Source organism: Cryptotermes secundus, unplaced genomic scaffold (genome assembly GCF_002891405.2).
Source record: "Cryptotermes secundus unplaced genomic scaffold, Csec_1.0 scaffold47, whole genome shotgun sequence".
NCBI classification, from domain to species: domain Eukaryota; kingdom Metazoa; phylum Arthropoda; class Insecta; order Blattodea; family Kalotermitidae; genus Cryptotermes; species Cryptotermes secundus.
Window position 1 is genome coordinate 1938750 of NW_019721002.1, and position 16919 is coordinate 1955668.

At 42.0% G+C, this 16919-nt stretch overlaps 1 protein-coding gene across 3 annotated transcripts in view; it reads right to left on the minus strand.

Annotated features, from left to right (window-relative positions):
* Positions 1-2647: 2647 nt before the first annotated feature.
* The window catches only part of LOC111874281 (ecdysone-induced protein 78C), a 76961-nt gene continuing 62689 nt past the window's right edge, over positions 2648-16919 (minus strand). For all 3 annotated transcript variants that reach the window (XM_023869658.2, XM_033755416.1, XM_023869664.2), the window contains 8 exons: positions 16241-16365; positions 13407-13548; positions 9962-10191; positions 8741-8897; positions 8028-8185; positions 7274-7453; positions 6759-6953; positions 2648-6295 (listed from right to left, as the gene is read on the minus strand). In XM_023869658.2, the coding sequence (XP_023725426.1) occupies positions 6762-6953; positions 7274-7453; positions 8028-8185; positions 8741-8897; positions 9962-10191; positions 13407-13548; positions 16241-16365 (1184 nt within the window). In that variant the 3' untranslated portion in view covers positions 2648-6295; positions 6759-6761. The remainder of the gene's footprint in view (positions 6296-6758; positions 6954-7273; positions 7454-8027; positions 8186-8740; positions 8898-9961; positions 10192-13406; positions 13549-16240; positions 16366-16919) is intronic.

Consider the following 16919-nt stretch of genomic DNA (forward strand, 5'->3'; position numbering starts at 1 on the left):
CCTTCCACTGGTCCCTAGCCTGAGCCAGCTCAGTCCTGCTCATACCACCCCATTCTGTCTCTCTAAGATCCATTTTAATATTACCCACCCACCTATGTCTTCGTCTTCCTAGTGGTCCTTCCCTTCTAACTTTCACATCATTAGCCTATATGCATTCCTCTTGCCTGCCATTCATGTTGCATGCCCTGCCTATATCGTCCTTGACTTGATCATTCTTATCATACTTGGAGAAGAGTACAAGTTATGAAGCTCCTCTTTATGCAGTTTTCTCCAGCCTCCTGTTATTTCATCCCTGTTTAGTTCAAATATTCTCCTCAACAACCTCACTCTATGTTCCTCCCTTAATGTCAGAGACAAAGTTTCACACCCACTCAGAACCACAGGCAAAATTATAGTTTTTTATATTTTAATTTTTACAGTTTTAGGCAACAGACAGGAAGACAAAAGGTTTTGGACTGAATGGTAGCAAGCATTACCCAATTTCAATCTCCTCTTAATTTCCTCCTGAATCAGGTTTGGTTGTGTCACTGTCTTTCCCAAATATCTGAACTGTCCTACATTTTCAAAACATGTTAGCTATCTTTATGTCCTGATTTTGCCCTGCATTTTGTTGATGAGACAGCAATATGTACTTAGTTTTCTCTGTGTTTGCTTCTAGACCAACCTCCTTACTAGTGTCAATTAAAGTTGGTGTGTTTTTCTTTGTGGTATCCATGTTATCACCCAGTAGATTCACATCATCGGCATAGACCAGCAGCTGATGTGTCCCATTTAATTTCAGTCCCACCTGGTATTCCTTGACCTTCCTAATAGAATATTCTAAATAGAGTTGAAAAGCTGTGGCAATAAAGCATCTTCTTGTTTTGGATCATTCTGGAAGGTTATCAGACAAATGTTTACCTATATGGACTTGACCATTATGTTTTATTTATACACAATTTAATCAGCCTAACTAGTCCCATAGGTACCCCAAATTCTATTTTAATATTGTACAATACTTCCCTCCTAAGTGAATTATATGCTTTCTTGAAGTCTATGAATAGCTGATGTACTGCCTCATTTTACTCCCATTTTTTCTTCATTATCTGACAAATGGAAAAATGTGATCAGTAGTTGATCTCTCATGCCGAAGCCCATACTGGTGATACCCAGTAATTTCATCTATGTACGGGCTTAACCTTGACAGAAGATATTGGATAACATTTTGTATGAAGTTAATGACAGTGATATCCCATGATAATTACTACAGTCAGTTTTATCACTCTTCTTGTTAACTGGTACAATATTCAACTCCTTCCACTGATCAGGAAATGCTTATTTATTCCAAATAGAATTAATAAGTTTATGGATCAGTTATGTGATCTGCATGTATACTAAAGCAAACAAAATTATCTGTTCCAACGAAACTCAAACAGAAAAGTGTACCACTGCTACTCTGTCTAACATGAATCTGGGACTTCTGCTGGGGTCTCTACTCAGACCTCTATGGTGAGAAGCCAGCATCTTATCACCTGATCTGTAGCACAGATCTGATGCTACACATAGGAAATATTTTCTTTCAGTTCAATCAACACAAAGTATTACTTACTTGTAATGTAAGTAGAGCTTTGAATGGTTGTGGGCTTCAGAAATCCAGAGATCTCTTCACAGATTCATACATCAGGTCAGCAGAAATTCAGTTTACCTACTTTTGACCCAAATAAGCAATGCAGGGGAGGAGACACTTGACAAAGCACTCCTAGAGCACAACTGATCAAAAACAACAACACAGCGCTGCACAGCGGAGTAGTACTGAGTATTTACCTGCTCTATGATGATGTGCTGATATTTGCATTCTCAGACAGGTAAAATGGGCAGTTAACAGCAATTATTAGCATCTCCATTCACTTCTTTCTTAAACATACGAGAAATAGAACAGTTCACAGTAAACTTAATGCACATATAAAAGCCACTCACACACAAAAATCTAAAAGTTCTTCACCTCACAGCGGGAACTGGGGCATAGGTTGTATGTAATTTTACGCACGCATGCGCGTGTGCACACACACACACACACACATATGAATATGCAGCCCTTCTTTCAGCTCGTACATGACAGTGCTAACACTAGCAAACATTTGATGTGTACCAAGAAACTAGTCAAAAGTCAGAAATTGCACGTCTGAGAGTGCACTGCTTTTTCAACCTTAACACTAAACCTGGGCATGAGAGTACATGAAAACATGTTTCTAGAAATAAGTGCCATATTTATGCCTTATAATGATCAGAAATGAAGCTCAAATGAGCAGTGAATTTCAATGATGTGGAACTACTCTAATTGAGTGGGTGACTGGCTTACTGGTATAATTTGAGAGCTGATATTCTTCAGTTCAGTGCAGCATTCTTCCTTTAAACGTTATTTTCGTTACATGTAATAAAAAAGCGAATTTACAAATAACATTACAGAGTGCCAGTCACTTTTTGCATGGAAGCAGAATACTGCAAAATATGGTATGAAATACTGAGCAATGGTAACCAGACACTGGCCCCCCCTAAACTTGAGACTGTTGACAGAGTTTAACAATGTTCAAGGTTCATGATAAAGGATCATATTTAATGTGGTGTGCAGGAACAAGGTGCTTGATTTATTTTAACACAAAGCCTTAACTCATTCCAACCCCATTTAATTCGGCTATGCATTTTATATTAAAAAGTACAACACCAATGACAGGTTTTAGGGGTAGTGCAAAAGTGTCATGATTGCATTAATACAATAGTCATTAATGCTTATCGTTAAAACTTAGAAGGAATCTCTTATGTAACAAAGACATATTTTCTTTTATATCCACTACTAGCAGTAACACAGAATAGTAACCATCTTATGCTTGATTTAGATAATTAACTTTAAAATTCGATTTGTCTCATTAGCACAAAGTCACAAAAAATTGCAAAGCCTTCAGTAGAAAAAACATACAATAACAATTATTACCACAAATAGTGTAGACCTTTGTATAACACTCAAATATGTGTGTCCATTTCTTCAATATAACTTAAAGCAAATAAGAATTATCAACAGTGATTATTATATTACAGTAACATGTAACCAAGTTATCAAGATTCAGATAAAATTCTTATGTGCAAAATAAAATACACACAAAAAATAACATTTCTGATATAACAACATTATAGTAAGAATGTTTGTTAAAGAATATGTCTCCCATCCACTAGAACCTAAACCATAAAGAGATAAGATATCATTTCTGTTTGTCTTTTATACATACTTCTTTATAGAGATAAGCTGAGGCAGTGAAAGGTTGGTGGTGTGGCTACTCATGGCAGTAACCTTACTTACAAGAGGCCCTCTTTCACTCCACCCCTTTATTTCTTGGTTACTATGAATTATCTAGCAGAAAAACAAGCCAACGGCAGACCACTGCAAACAACATACTTACACTTCTTCTGACCTTGACAAGGGTTGGAAAGTAAGCAGTATTACTTTGGGTTCTGGCCCCTTTTCATGCCATCACTAAACATACATAAGCATATCCTCTTACAAACAGAAAGTATTGACTCTTTAGAAACAGAAATATGCTCATACAGCTGCTTTTCATACTTAAATAGTTTAACACCTGGACAAAAGAAATGGAAATTCTTCATCATTCACAATAATATTTCATACATTGTTTTAATTCATATTACATCATAAAATCGTTCAATGCATTTTAATAATTTGTAACGTATTTTTGAAATACAACATGATTATTGCAGGTGAATTATTTTTCCTTTCAAATTGTTTCAATAATTACATGTGAGATCTGTGCATACACAGGACTGACCAGCACTACTTCTGCTGCAGTCTTTAAGTACAGGAAATAAAGGTCTTTCGTTTCACTTTGTACGAAGACAACATAACATTCTAGTAACACAGGTTTATATCACTGGCAGTATCATTTTTAGAATTATTAAAATTCCCATAAAGTTAAGTACATATATAGAACTTATTAAAACCCACAGAGACAACAGCTTTCAACAGAATTTTCGATATAAAATATTAGGGAAAACACAATAAGTAATCTTCCAACAACCAGTACAGTAAAGGTAGTGGTGTACAATTTGTGACTGGAATGTCTCACAGAATATTATTCTCTACATATCTTGAACATCTTTCAAACGTCATATCAGCAGTTGTTATTGAGTTGTCCATTTCAAAGAGTTGAGCTAATAGAAAGTTCCTTTTTTAATATAAATAAATTTTAAAATATGATGTTTCTTTCAACATATATACTTTCAAATACTAAACAAAGATGCAGTTTTTGATACCTTTATTCTAAGAAGCATGTTTGTTCTGGGTGGCCTACAAGATGCAGGCTTTGTCTTGTCAAACTTACATATAAGGTGAGTCCTAGGCATTGTACATTTTAAAGAATGATGCATCGCCTTTGTCTACCATCAACAAAAACATCGCTTTCAATTTTCAAAGATATGTTCTTGTAAGCCTGTAATGAAGCTGCTGCTGCAAAAAAATGTGGTAATGTCACTGAAAGAAATAAGACACACAGCTCAGTCTTTGTTTAGACAATACATGCTTTCTATGTTGCGCTCTGAAATTCTGCTGCATCCCTTCCTTAGCATAGGAACACCTGTCATCATTAACAGAAGGAATGATACTTTGCTGCATATAAGTTGAAAATCAAGAATGTTTTGTGCCATTTGCTTGTCTTTAATGCTTCACATGGTTGCTTTACTTGTATGCATAGTCGTGATAAATATTACTCACTCATTTCAATCTTTCACTCTTCTTGCTTTCATTAATTAATCCATTCACCAACAACCATTTTCTCTCTCACACAGACACACATGCATGCATAATACAAACATTGCTTAGATTGTATGCTTCGTTAGTATGAAGTACATTTCATAATTATTTATATTATAACGCAATATGACAGAATGTTTTTGTACTTAGAGGACATACCAAGACTAAGGGCTGAAGAAGTGTCTACACAATTCCTCCTATATATCATATGCATTCCTTCCCTCCCTCCTTACAATATTCATGTTACCATTCATCCATTCCACCCCTAGTGTCTCCATCTGCTTGAAGAACAGTTATTATTGTTATTACTAATTAATACTCAGTAGGAAAGAGCAGTACGGCTGTTCTCATTTTGAACACATTATGTGATGAGAATTATCATGGTTTGTTCTGCATGCTGCTACCAAACTAAGCAAACAGCAGCAATGTAAGCAGTAGAAACAATGTTGTGATGTGATGTTGACGTTGTCCCTGCATGCCATCCCTTCAGAAAGAGTGTCTTGATATGATTGGTCTAACAACAAGCTTACCATCATAACAAAAAGAGTTTTATTTTTATATATATTTTTATATATTATTCCTTAACTTGCCCATCCCATCCCCCGACTAACATCGCCCAAAACCTCGATACTTATAAATATAATAATGAGTTCATAACATCTCTATTTCAATAAATATTTACAACTACACAACATCGAATATACATTATAATATATTTCATAAAGAGGAATTTTAAGATCTGTCAAGATGCCAGATGCTTGAAATGCACAATACTTTGCTACCTTACTTACTTATTTATATATTATGATATGTTTCCATGCACAAAGTATGTGAGCAACACGTGTCTGCAAAGAACACGGTAAAGTAATAAATTAATGTTAAGAGCTAACCATTTTCTCACATAGTGGGAGGTATATTGCCAAGGTCATAGACATAGGCCTATTGAATGTAGATGCACAGGTAATGATAAAAATAGATTGTGGGGGTGCAAGTGGAGTGGAGCTACACCTAGCTCTATTGTGACCTTCATGTCATCTTTAGCACATTATTTAACAACCATTGAGCAAGAAAAGGGGTGGGGGGAGAGAGAGAGACAGAGAGAGCACTATATTGTTGTCTTGCAGATGACCATGCACTGTCTCCCCACTGACTCTACCTGTCTGTCAGCTGATATATTAGCTTTGCCAAAAGGGAGAGGAAAGTTAGGGGTGGTGGTGCAATCAGTTTGAAATAAACTGTTGGGCTACACTCCTCTGTTTAGTTGTAATAACCCCCATGAAATATAGATGTCAGCACATGTAGCATTCCACTTCACGCACCCTTTTGTAGAGACAACGCTTCTGCACTGATACGTAGCATGCAGTGCCCAGTGACCACCAACTCTCCTGGCAGAGTCTCCAAGGCCTGGGTGGAACAGTCAAATCTGTGTGTACCAAGTTCCAACAGCAGAGTAGAGACGTATGACAGAAGAGAAACAAGTGAATGTTGGCTCCTATAATCCTGTTGGCAAAAATTAAATTGTATTAATCAGCTCTTGATCTGTCTATATCATGGTGCTGCTTCAAATTATGGTAATAACAGAGCACTGACAGACTGGAGCATGTGCTAGTTGCGGACCTACCAACAATGGTCTCCTGTAGCTCCTCATAATTTTCATAATTAGAAATGCGACATGGAACCTGTGCTTTGTATTCCTTCAGTACTACATACTATAGCTGGATTGCAAGGGCGTGGAGCAAAGCCTCCACCACTAAAATAAAATCTCAGAATACAAATGATTCCCACGCATGAGTACTGGCCGTTTCTTTGTTTTCTAGGCACATTTTAAGAATCTGTGCAAACAGGTCTGTTTGCTTGGCCACACAAATGTTCAGATGTCATATCTGGATCTACATTCATTGAATCTGTATGATTCCACACTCCTTCAAGGCAAAACAGAGGATTTCTGAGACGTGACACTCACCTCTCACTGTACGTCCTCCTCACACTTAGGAATGTCAAAGATCTCCGCAAAGAGTGGGGGTAGTCTCAGCTTGGCCCAGTTGAGGCGGAACCAGTCCAAGTGAGCGGAGTGTTTTGCGCCTAGGTTCTTCAGCTCTTGTAGCTTGAGCAGCAGGTTGGCCAACATCTGTGGCTCACTCGCGTGATTGCGGCATACCTGTCCAAACCAGTGTCACATATGAAGAGATATATATGAGGCTAACGTAGATATTGCAAGAAATATGCAGAATTTTGAAGTCAAAACCCCATGGAAGACCAAAAATATATGGCAGGGTGATATTACTTACATCTGTGTAGTAAAAACATGCTGCAATAGGAATTTGCACAGAAGTGAATGACAGCATCACCATGTACCCTACACGGACAGGTTTCATATGAAGTTGGCATCATACAGTCTTCCCAGAACTTCTTGTTCTGACCACTTATCACAACTGCCCTGACTTACAAATATAAATAAGCAACTCTAGCGAGACCCACCTGCACTTTCAGGGCGTCAATGAGGCGATCCTTATGATGCTCAATAGTCTTGAGGTCCGTGACCCCCGGACGGTCAGCGGTGAGGAGGACTATAGCAGAGAAAAGGCCCAACTCTGTGTCATTGAGAGCAAATGCATTTAGCGTAGACGCGAAGTGAAACAGTGACGACACAAATTCGGGCTGCAAGAAAGAGAAGCAGAGAATTCAACACAAACTTGAAGACACAGAAGCATACTTAGACCTAACAGACTTATTATCTTACACAACATTACTGCATTACAGGTCCACTACTGTCTGTTATTGAGTGCTTGAACTCAAAGTGGTAGGATAGTATTAACCCTGTAGCAGTTGCAGGCAGAGATATATGAAAAATTTAAAACAGAATAATTTAAAAGCTGTATAGTTCAGGGTCATGCTGCAGCCCTGGCATCTCACCAGGTACAATCCTTGGTCCTTTCATGTAAGATTCATGGTGGACAAAATGGCAATGAGCAAGTTTCCCTATGAGTTCCTTCTATTTTCCGCTCCTAACGGCCATTCCACTATTGCTCCATATTCAGCTATCACTACACCCCAATTTGTGCCATTGCTCTGACCAGGCAGCACACTATCAGAAACTCAATCTTAAGTTTGGGCCTTTGTCTGAGACTTGTTGCTTGGCTGGTTACAGAGTGAGGACACTGCTTAAGTACATTCCATCTCTAATTGAATGTGAATCAGTTTTGGCAGTTACATGTTGGATATGGTTACATACATCATACATGAGGTCCATCTGCTGACGGGTGATGTAGGTGCCATCAGCAAAGGTAAGCGAGGAATCTGATGTAAGTCGTGCTACATGACCCAGCCAGATCTCAAAGAAACCAACCTTGATGAGGATCAGCTGATCATCCTGACTTAGGTCACAGAAACCTGAAAAGAACACAGTCTTGCTCTCACCCTGTTATGTTTGTCTTAGTTTCCTGGAATGGCAACACTTCCTCTCCATCCAGTACTACAAACTAGACAGTGGGTGAGGGACAACTTGTCCGACTCAGAAAGACTGAGCTATGAGGTGTCAGATATCTTTCTTGAACTTATGGCCGGATTCAGAAGGAAATATTTCTCTACCAGCAATGCATGTGCTTAAATGATCTACTCAGGCTAGTGGCCAGAAAATGACTCTAAATCCCAGGTTCTCATCCTAAGAGAGTGGTGCTGAAATTGGGGGAAATAAATGGAGTAATGAGGAGCTTCATAGTGTGTGGGCCTGCCACTGAGGTCAGTCTTGTTACCCAAGCAATGTTTACCAGGGATATTCTTGGAATGTTCTTGTTGGTAAAGGGTGGCCGGTGCATAAGGCTGACAACCTTGCCGCCATCATTGTCTAGAAAATGTGGGAATCTCAACATCTCACAACTCTATGGGCCTCCACGGCCTCTTACACGGATACTTTTACTTACTTTTACTTTTACCCAAGCAATGTACCTGGCACTCTCTTGGCAAACTCGACCACCCTCTGGACGCTTGGAGTAACTCGTGATGCAAACTGCTGCCATAACCACACTCGCTGCTGCTCCAGGGACTCTGCTGTGGAGGATGCCACTTCTGGACCCTCGGGACTCGAACTTCCAGCTGCTACAGGCTGAAACATCAATAAAAATGTTGACACCACCAGGTACGATGTACTGCAATGTCTTGTCAAAATGTCTGTGCACCTACTCACTTTCCATCTTGTGAAACGGGTATTTCAAAATTGTTCTTTGTGAGGAAATTAATTAAAAGCAGAGGCGAAGTTGTCCCTGGACTTAATTAAGCACCACACTATGAAAACAGGTATAGCTCCATGTAACGCTAAGCTCAGCACTAGATGGAAGTTAGCGATCAGCTACATGTTCTGGCTGCTTTATCACTGTGGAAACGGCCCCAAGTACCCACTGAATAGGAGGTCAGGTGAGCCTCAGAACCAGTGGTTTCCCCCGGGAATCCAACCCCAATTCCCTGGCCATTCGGTCTGCTCACTGCACAAGCTGAGTTAAGCCACTGTTCACAGTGGTACACAGTTGTGTAGATGCTGCTAATTTTAATATTGTTTCTGTACATACAACAATGCCAGAGTGGGGTGTGGTGTGACAGTTAGCACAGTGCTTTAGTCTGGTATTGAAATGGCTCCAGGATCCATCCAAACCATCGCCACAAATATAAGAATAAATAGTAAATATCTGTCATTGTCATGAGATCCAGCACCTCAAGACGGTGTACAGCCATCCTCCGAAACGTCGTGCATATCAGATATAGCTGAGACAATGTCCAACATCCATATATAATTTGAGGTTCTCACAGAATGGTTATGAATGAGTTCTATCTTCTACAATACAACGCCGTGTAGTCTATGATTTCTTGCTCGGCTGAATCTTCGACCCTTAGCATGGAGGCGACATGTTCCTCCGACTCGTCGATTGAATTTTAACGGACTACACAGCATTATATCCCAGAAGATAGTACTCTTAATATCCGTATAGTTGACACCTCAGGTGTGCTTGCACTTCTAGCCACAAGGGGTGGGCCTTCTCGGCCCTTGCACCGCGACCTACAGTGATCTATTGTGCTTTTCAAGCAATGTAAGTTTCATGCTACTGTCAGCTGATTTGCTCCAGCCTGTGGGAGGGGCAGAAGTAAAAGAATGACAGCTTGGTACAGGGTACAGACCGGTTGCGCCTGCAGAGGTTTCCGTACGAGGCCTCGGGTCTGCTCCTCGGTGTAGCCGCAGTTGGCGTGGAAGGCCTGCGACACCGTCAGGATCACGTCGTACACGGCCAGCTGTTTCGTCTCGGCATCTGACTGTTCGGTGTCCGAGGAGGACACACGTGGCGCAGGGGCCGCAGAATCCTCCCCACTCCGCTCCCGGGACCTCTTGGGGACACGCCCGTACCGCACAGCTGTCACAGAGGGTTCACATCTCAAAGGGGTCAGTAATCATGACACGCCGTGAGAGAAGTTCAATTTCACTTATTTGCAATTGGCAACAGTGTCAAATGGATCGGATGGTGAATGGCGTGGAACGAGGAGTGTCGCCACGTGCTCTGACACAGCCATCCCATGAAACGTTCGGCACGCAAGCAGGTCCTAAGATGCCATCGACTGAGAGACGCGCGTTTGTTTTAAAACCAGGTTTCAGGGCAAGAGAAAGGACATGCATTACAACAGAAATTGTCAATATCCTAACAACAAAAAAATCTGTATTAATAAACACAGGTCAACACAGAGCTGAAGATGCAAATTAAACAAACGTATCTGTTCGCTGTTCATTTCATTTGTGCACCCAGTCTCACGTTGAGCATACGGATTTTTCTTGTCACTTTTTAAATCAGGGCATTCAAGATCGAAACTGTCCCTAAGACCGTTTCTCTGTTTACCTATTACTTTCTTCCAGGCAACCTAAATCCATTCCGCAAGTTCTAAAGTGGATGTCCTCTTCATCTTTCCGTATATTGTTACTGAGAGGTTTTCTGACAGCAACCAAGCCTCGTTAAGTTAAGTAGCTTATTAACGGAAACATCGATATGTCAAGTTGGCTTGCCACGCCACCAGGAATCACAACCAAGTTATACTCGTTCCTCTCAGATTTTAACTTTCAGTGCTGCAGAAATACCCACGAAATGCGTCAAGGGCTAACATACCTGGTGGGTTACGCAGAGCTTGAGGGCGTCTTTTACAGAAGTTTTCAGCCAATGTTCCAGCAAATCAGCTCTCATCTTTCCTTTTTTGTGTATGAACAATAACGTCTTAATGGAACAGACCATTCTTAGGTATGCATTTGCGGTTTAGTTCAGAATAATTTACGGCCATCACCAGTTGTGCACAGCATCAGCATTGCATGCTGTTTTCCGAAACCAGCGCCTCTAATCTTGACTTTATCTGCACCTTTCGTAACGACAGCGTAATTGCCAGACATATCGAAACACACCGCCAACTCCTGTACATTTCCTGCATGCCTAAACACAGAGTTCTGTTTCTTCCTCTGTTGAATAAAGTACTGCTAGACGTTTAGCAGCTTCTCTTGAAAATCAGTTGGACTGCTTGGGCGACAGTCCTTCACGGCGCATGAATTTGGCACTCCAACCTCGCCCGGCTTTTGTTATTTCGAGTAAACTGGTGTCCCTCTGCAGCATCACATCGGGGTGTCTTCATTCTTGGGTTACACGGAAATATGGAAGCACGGACCAACGTTTGATTTCATTTGCTGTACACGTATATCCTGCAGCTGGATCACCTTGTAACGGCTTTTCGTGTCAGTGGTGGTCACAGTGGAACCGTCCAGATGACGGTACTCCTACGTACGGTATTTGGGGCTTGAAATTTCGTGTAATAATTGAAACACACGCCACATGTGGCACCAAGCGTGTCCAGCAGCGAACTGAGACGATAACCGAATGTTCAGCAACGTCATGGGTACCCCACCCACTTCCCCGTTCCCGTTTCTTGACTGTTTTAATTTTTCAATACACAACAGTGAGCGCCGGTGTAACAATAAAACTGACAGATCTGTATACATTCCAGAGTATTAGTTAATATTAAAACCACTTTTTGTTTTCAGCCTGCAAGCCTCCGTCATCTGCTTTTCACAGTTCTTCTTTGACATGTGCGAAACCTTTTTAGCGGTAAATACTATTCCGCTGTGGAAACTACCCAATCCTACTCTGAGAAACTTCATAGAGAAGTACAAACAGCGCGAAGTGCCGGAAGAATCCACTGTGCGCAAAAATTACGTGAAGCAGAGTTACGATCTTACAACTGAAAACATTAGAGATAAGATTCAAGATAATTTTGTGTGGGTATTAATCGACGAAACACAAGGCTGTGAGGGACGGCTTATTGCAAATATTATACACGTAGTTGGATCCACTACTAAGAATGAACAATCCACACAATATCTTCTTGCGGTAAAGCAATATAAAACCACAGGTAGCTCTGCAGTTTCGGAAATTTTTATCGATTCCATGAATTTACTATGGCCGAATTACATTCGGTATAAGCCCGTACTGTTCTTTGTGACTGATGCTGCAAGTTATATGATCAAAGCCGGTACTGCTCTTAAAATTATATTTCCAAATATGGCACATTTGACTTGCCTTGCCCGTTGGTTGCACCGTGTTGCAGTAATAATTCTTGCAAATTTTCCGCTTGTTGACAAGTTGGTTTCTTCTGTGAAGAAGACATAGAAAAGAAGCCTTTAAAGCAGTAGCACCGAACGTTCCACTTCTGTCACAGACAATTTTAACGCTCTGGGCACGTGGCTGTGTGCAGTGAGTTGTAATACCGAACATTTAGAAAAGGTCAGGAATGTTGTAAAAACATTTGATCCCAAAAGTGCAGCATTAATTCAAATTGATCACGATGCACACCAAAATCGCAGAACTAGAAACATCCTTTCTGCTCACTTCTCTCAACTTCCATCCGCCATTTCCTCACTGAGGGCACGCGATAGCAATACTACTTTGTATCAATCGTTATGTGTATTCAAAACAAATGTTTCCATATTGAATTCGGTTCCTGGAAGAGTTGGTGTAGCAAAGGAAAAAAGTATATAGAATTCTTCCAAAAACCCGGGATATGAACAAATTTGTGAAACTGAAGACATTTTAGAAGATAGTACGCTCTATATTACATTTCCGGTGAAAGTACCTGAGTAGTTACCGATATACTTTTACTGGCTTCTGCAAGCCTCAAGTAATTTCCACATTTAACTACTTTTGACGCTTTCTCAACGAGCAACTTGAAACAAAAATGCGCCAATTAGATTCGCCAGTCTAGTCTGTCCGCATGCACCGGTAAATGTATCTTCATTAAAGTTGGAATTGGGGAATTGCGGTTTGTCGTCCTGTTTGAATTTTTGTTGAAATCGGACTAAATTAACTTTAGCGGATAGAGGTGTCGCGTGTTCAGCGCCACGAATCCCCACGGCCGTTGGCACTATCTTCGCCGACAAGCGGCGATCGCTCGGTCGGTATAGTTCGCTTGCGGACTAAAGCCTCGGAGTTCGTTTTGTTCGGACTAAGACAATTGACACTTCACATCAACATCGGCAGGCGTTTGTGCGGGGATGTGGAAGGAAACTGAAAGCGGAAAGCTTGAGTGTGGGGCGCCTACTCACAGTCGCGGGACATCCCGACGGCAAGACATTTCTTGAACCGACAGTACTGACATCGGTTCCTGTTGAGCCTGATGACCAAACACTTGCCGTCCCTCAGGCACCTGTACTCGATCTGCTTCTGGATGCTTCGCCTGAAGAAGCCCTGAAACAGAACATGCTCTTATCAACAGGTTACACTGTCGGCTCCAGTCTCTCACCTACTGAGTATGAAGAGTGTCTCCTGAGGTATGAATCCGTGTAGTCTGGCACCTCCGCCTTCACCTCAAGGGTAAAATATTAAGCCAAGCTGCTTGTTTGGTCGGCGGACTCTGCGATCCTGGAGGTGGAAGCAGCACTTGCCTCCGAAATGGTAGTAAACTTCTGCCAGACTATACGGTGCCACGCCACATCGCCACGGAAACATGAAACCTGCACAACACCTTGCCACAGAGCGGTGGGGCTCTGACGGTTCCTGCACCCCCACACTGCAGTAGCGAGAGGAAGGACATAGAAACCGAAATCTGTGGGCTTTGTGTGCGCTGGGGGCAGAAATGGACAGCACACGGGGGTCACGCCATCATGCCCCCTCTCCATTGATACGTTCAGGGGAGCTCAAGCGCGTGTCAGTCTCAGTTGCTTCTGAAACCCGGGGAAAAGGGGGAGTCAGGGGAGAGGTGAGAGCTTCTTTATTTTGAGGGGGAGTGAAAGCATAATTTTCACTTACGGGCCTCGGGCTTCGCCCGGTCGACCACCTGACAAGAGTAGTACGGAAGTGAGGACGTTATGGTGGTTACAAATACGAATTTGAAAGAGGTAAAAAGGGTAAAAAAAAAAGCTATCCCTCTAACAGGTCGTGAAGCCGCATAGGGTTGTGAAACGTCAAGGCTCCCGCATTTTCTCTAGACAATCAGCTCACAGATGGCGGTAAGGTTGTCAGCCTTACGCGCCGGCCGTGCTTTACCCCACATGAAGATTCCTGGTACTCATTTCTGTTAGAGGCTGAGTCGACCCAAGGGCCATTGTGCGACTGGAACGATTAGATAAACTAAAAAAAAAAAAAAAATCCACCTCATCAGGACTCGAACCCGCGACGTTCCCCCTTGTGGCATAGTGCCACAACCAGCTACGCTACCGCATGCCCCTAGTTTGAGAGTTAGAACGGGGAATTCTGATTCTCTGAATTAATGAAGAAGATAATTTGGTGGTTAAGTAAGATATTGATCTCGTGTCCTTGCTTAACAATTATTTATTGTTATCGTCAGTTATTTGTGGTGCAGTTTTTTTAGCTTCGTATATAAGAACTGTTAGGAGCTGCGTAAAAACGTTTTGATTTCGAAAAGGAAACACTGAATTAGAGGAACGCGCTGGGTTATAGATATGAAGCTTCATTTAACTGTTATCCACAGTGAGATACTTCGGCAAACTTCGGGTGTGATCGCAATGTCACTGTCACACGGTGAGTACAAAGTTTACTGCAAAGGAATTACGGAAAGACTGTGATGTGCTCCCGTCTTCTTCACAGAGTTGGTTCGAGACATCTCGTTCCAACAGTTGCCGAGTTACGCTCGATATGTGCACAGAAATGCGTGCCGCTCTTCTTGCGGTGTCCAGTTTTAAGCAACATTGGATTGTTCTGACAAATTTCAGTAATAGCCCCCGGTATCAAAGTTCACGGTTCTCTGTCGGTGTGTCAGAGAGTAAAGCCTCGAGTGATAGGTTCATAGGAGAATAACGAAGAGGCAGAGATGGGCAAAGAAGCAACCGTGGCTTCATTTCTGATCCTGTACCGACATTTACTTGTAGGGACTCAGGAAAACTAGGAAAAATATTAGTACAGTCGGTGTACAGACCAATAGTAGAACCGAACACTTCCGGAATGCAAGTGAGAAACCTTAACGCTTGAACCAAACTGTTTTTAGGGAAATTTATTGACCAACTGAGCTATTGTAGCCTTTCCAAAAGGACTCTGCTCCATGAATTTTGTTGCTTACATCACCACGCACCTGAAACGTGCCTTCGGATCTGAGACGGGTTTCGACCCAGTATCTGTGTAATTTATGGGCTCTCAGAAAGAACCCATCAGTCTGCTCCGTCTGTGATGAAAGAAATATCGAGACGAAAAGATGGATAATCTTTCAATTCCCTTAATGTTCTTTCCCGCTCTCATCTTTGGCTTCTCCACAGATGTTGAACGGCGAATTTGAAGAGTGAATGATAAGTCCCATATATATTAACCCTCCCTCTGTCTGCCACTTTCAGCGTATAAATAAAGAATTTAACGCCCTCTCCGCGTCAGCTGAAACGAGTTCGCGTGAACGCAGGTGGAGGCGCCACATGACGGCTTGGCAATGGTAGCATGAACGTGCATTTGCGCATGCTTATTCCTAGTATCATAAAATGAACAGCAATTTGCAGGTCATGTATGTCACGTGACGGTCAGTGGGCTGGTATGGAGTAGCTGGAGTGGCGTGAGAAGGTGAAGATTTTCTTGTGGAGAAATGTATGAGGGTGGAATTCTTGTCTGATTGGTGAACTGAGTGAACAAATCTTATTTATTGACCCTCTGCCACGACTACCTACATCTGGCGAACATTCTGAAGCAGCAATCCTGCCGAATTTGCAGGATATGTAATTAACTTCTATTTCCATTTACGCTTAAAACAAACCAAGTATTGCTCAATAGCACAGGAATCGTTTTGTATTGTTGGAGTAATATTATTTGGGACAAACAGGGGATGGAACTTGAGCTACATAGAACACGCTCCTTTCTCTCTGCAAATTCAGAAGCGGTGTCTCATGTTCAGGAAGTGTCACCCAGACCCACAGGAATGAGGACGTTGCGATGAGCACATTACCTTGCATCCTTCGCAGGACGTGACGCCGTAGTGGTAGCCCGACGCCTTGTCGCCGCACACTTTGCATGGGACGAACGACTTTGTCGGAGTCGAACTGTTGGAGTCCGCTGCAGCGTAGTGTTGCTCTGAAACACAGAGCAGAAGGAAATGCGACTGTCAGATGGCTGCTAGAAGATCCCTGGTCAGATACAGAGGACAGCTAAATAAGCAATCGCGGACAGCCTCTGGCCTGGAGGAGTGGCGTGGGGTTAGCAACTCCTCGCCGTGCAATGTCAGCATGTCATCCGGATCTCTGACCTGGACGCATTCGTTGGAACGACCCAAACAGCAGGGAGACACACAGAACGTGGAATCTGAGAAATGTGTATGGGACAATTTACTTCAGAACATAAACGGAAGCAGATGGGCAGGGTGAGCAGCACACATGACAGAACTGAAATACACAAAGAGGCGACTTAAGATGGGAAAGACTAAATGGGAGAGTTGGAGTAAAACAAAACTTCAAGAAATGTGGTTGGAGGGCGAGGAATGGATCCATTTAGCTTGGAACAAGGACTAGTGGCATGTTTTTGCAAATACGGTAATGAACACTGCACTTCCACATATGGCGGAACATTTGTTGAGTTACTGAGTGACTGTCAGCTTCTCAAGAAGTGCTATTGTGACTACAGGCCAGAGA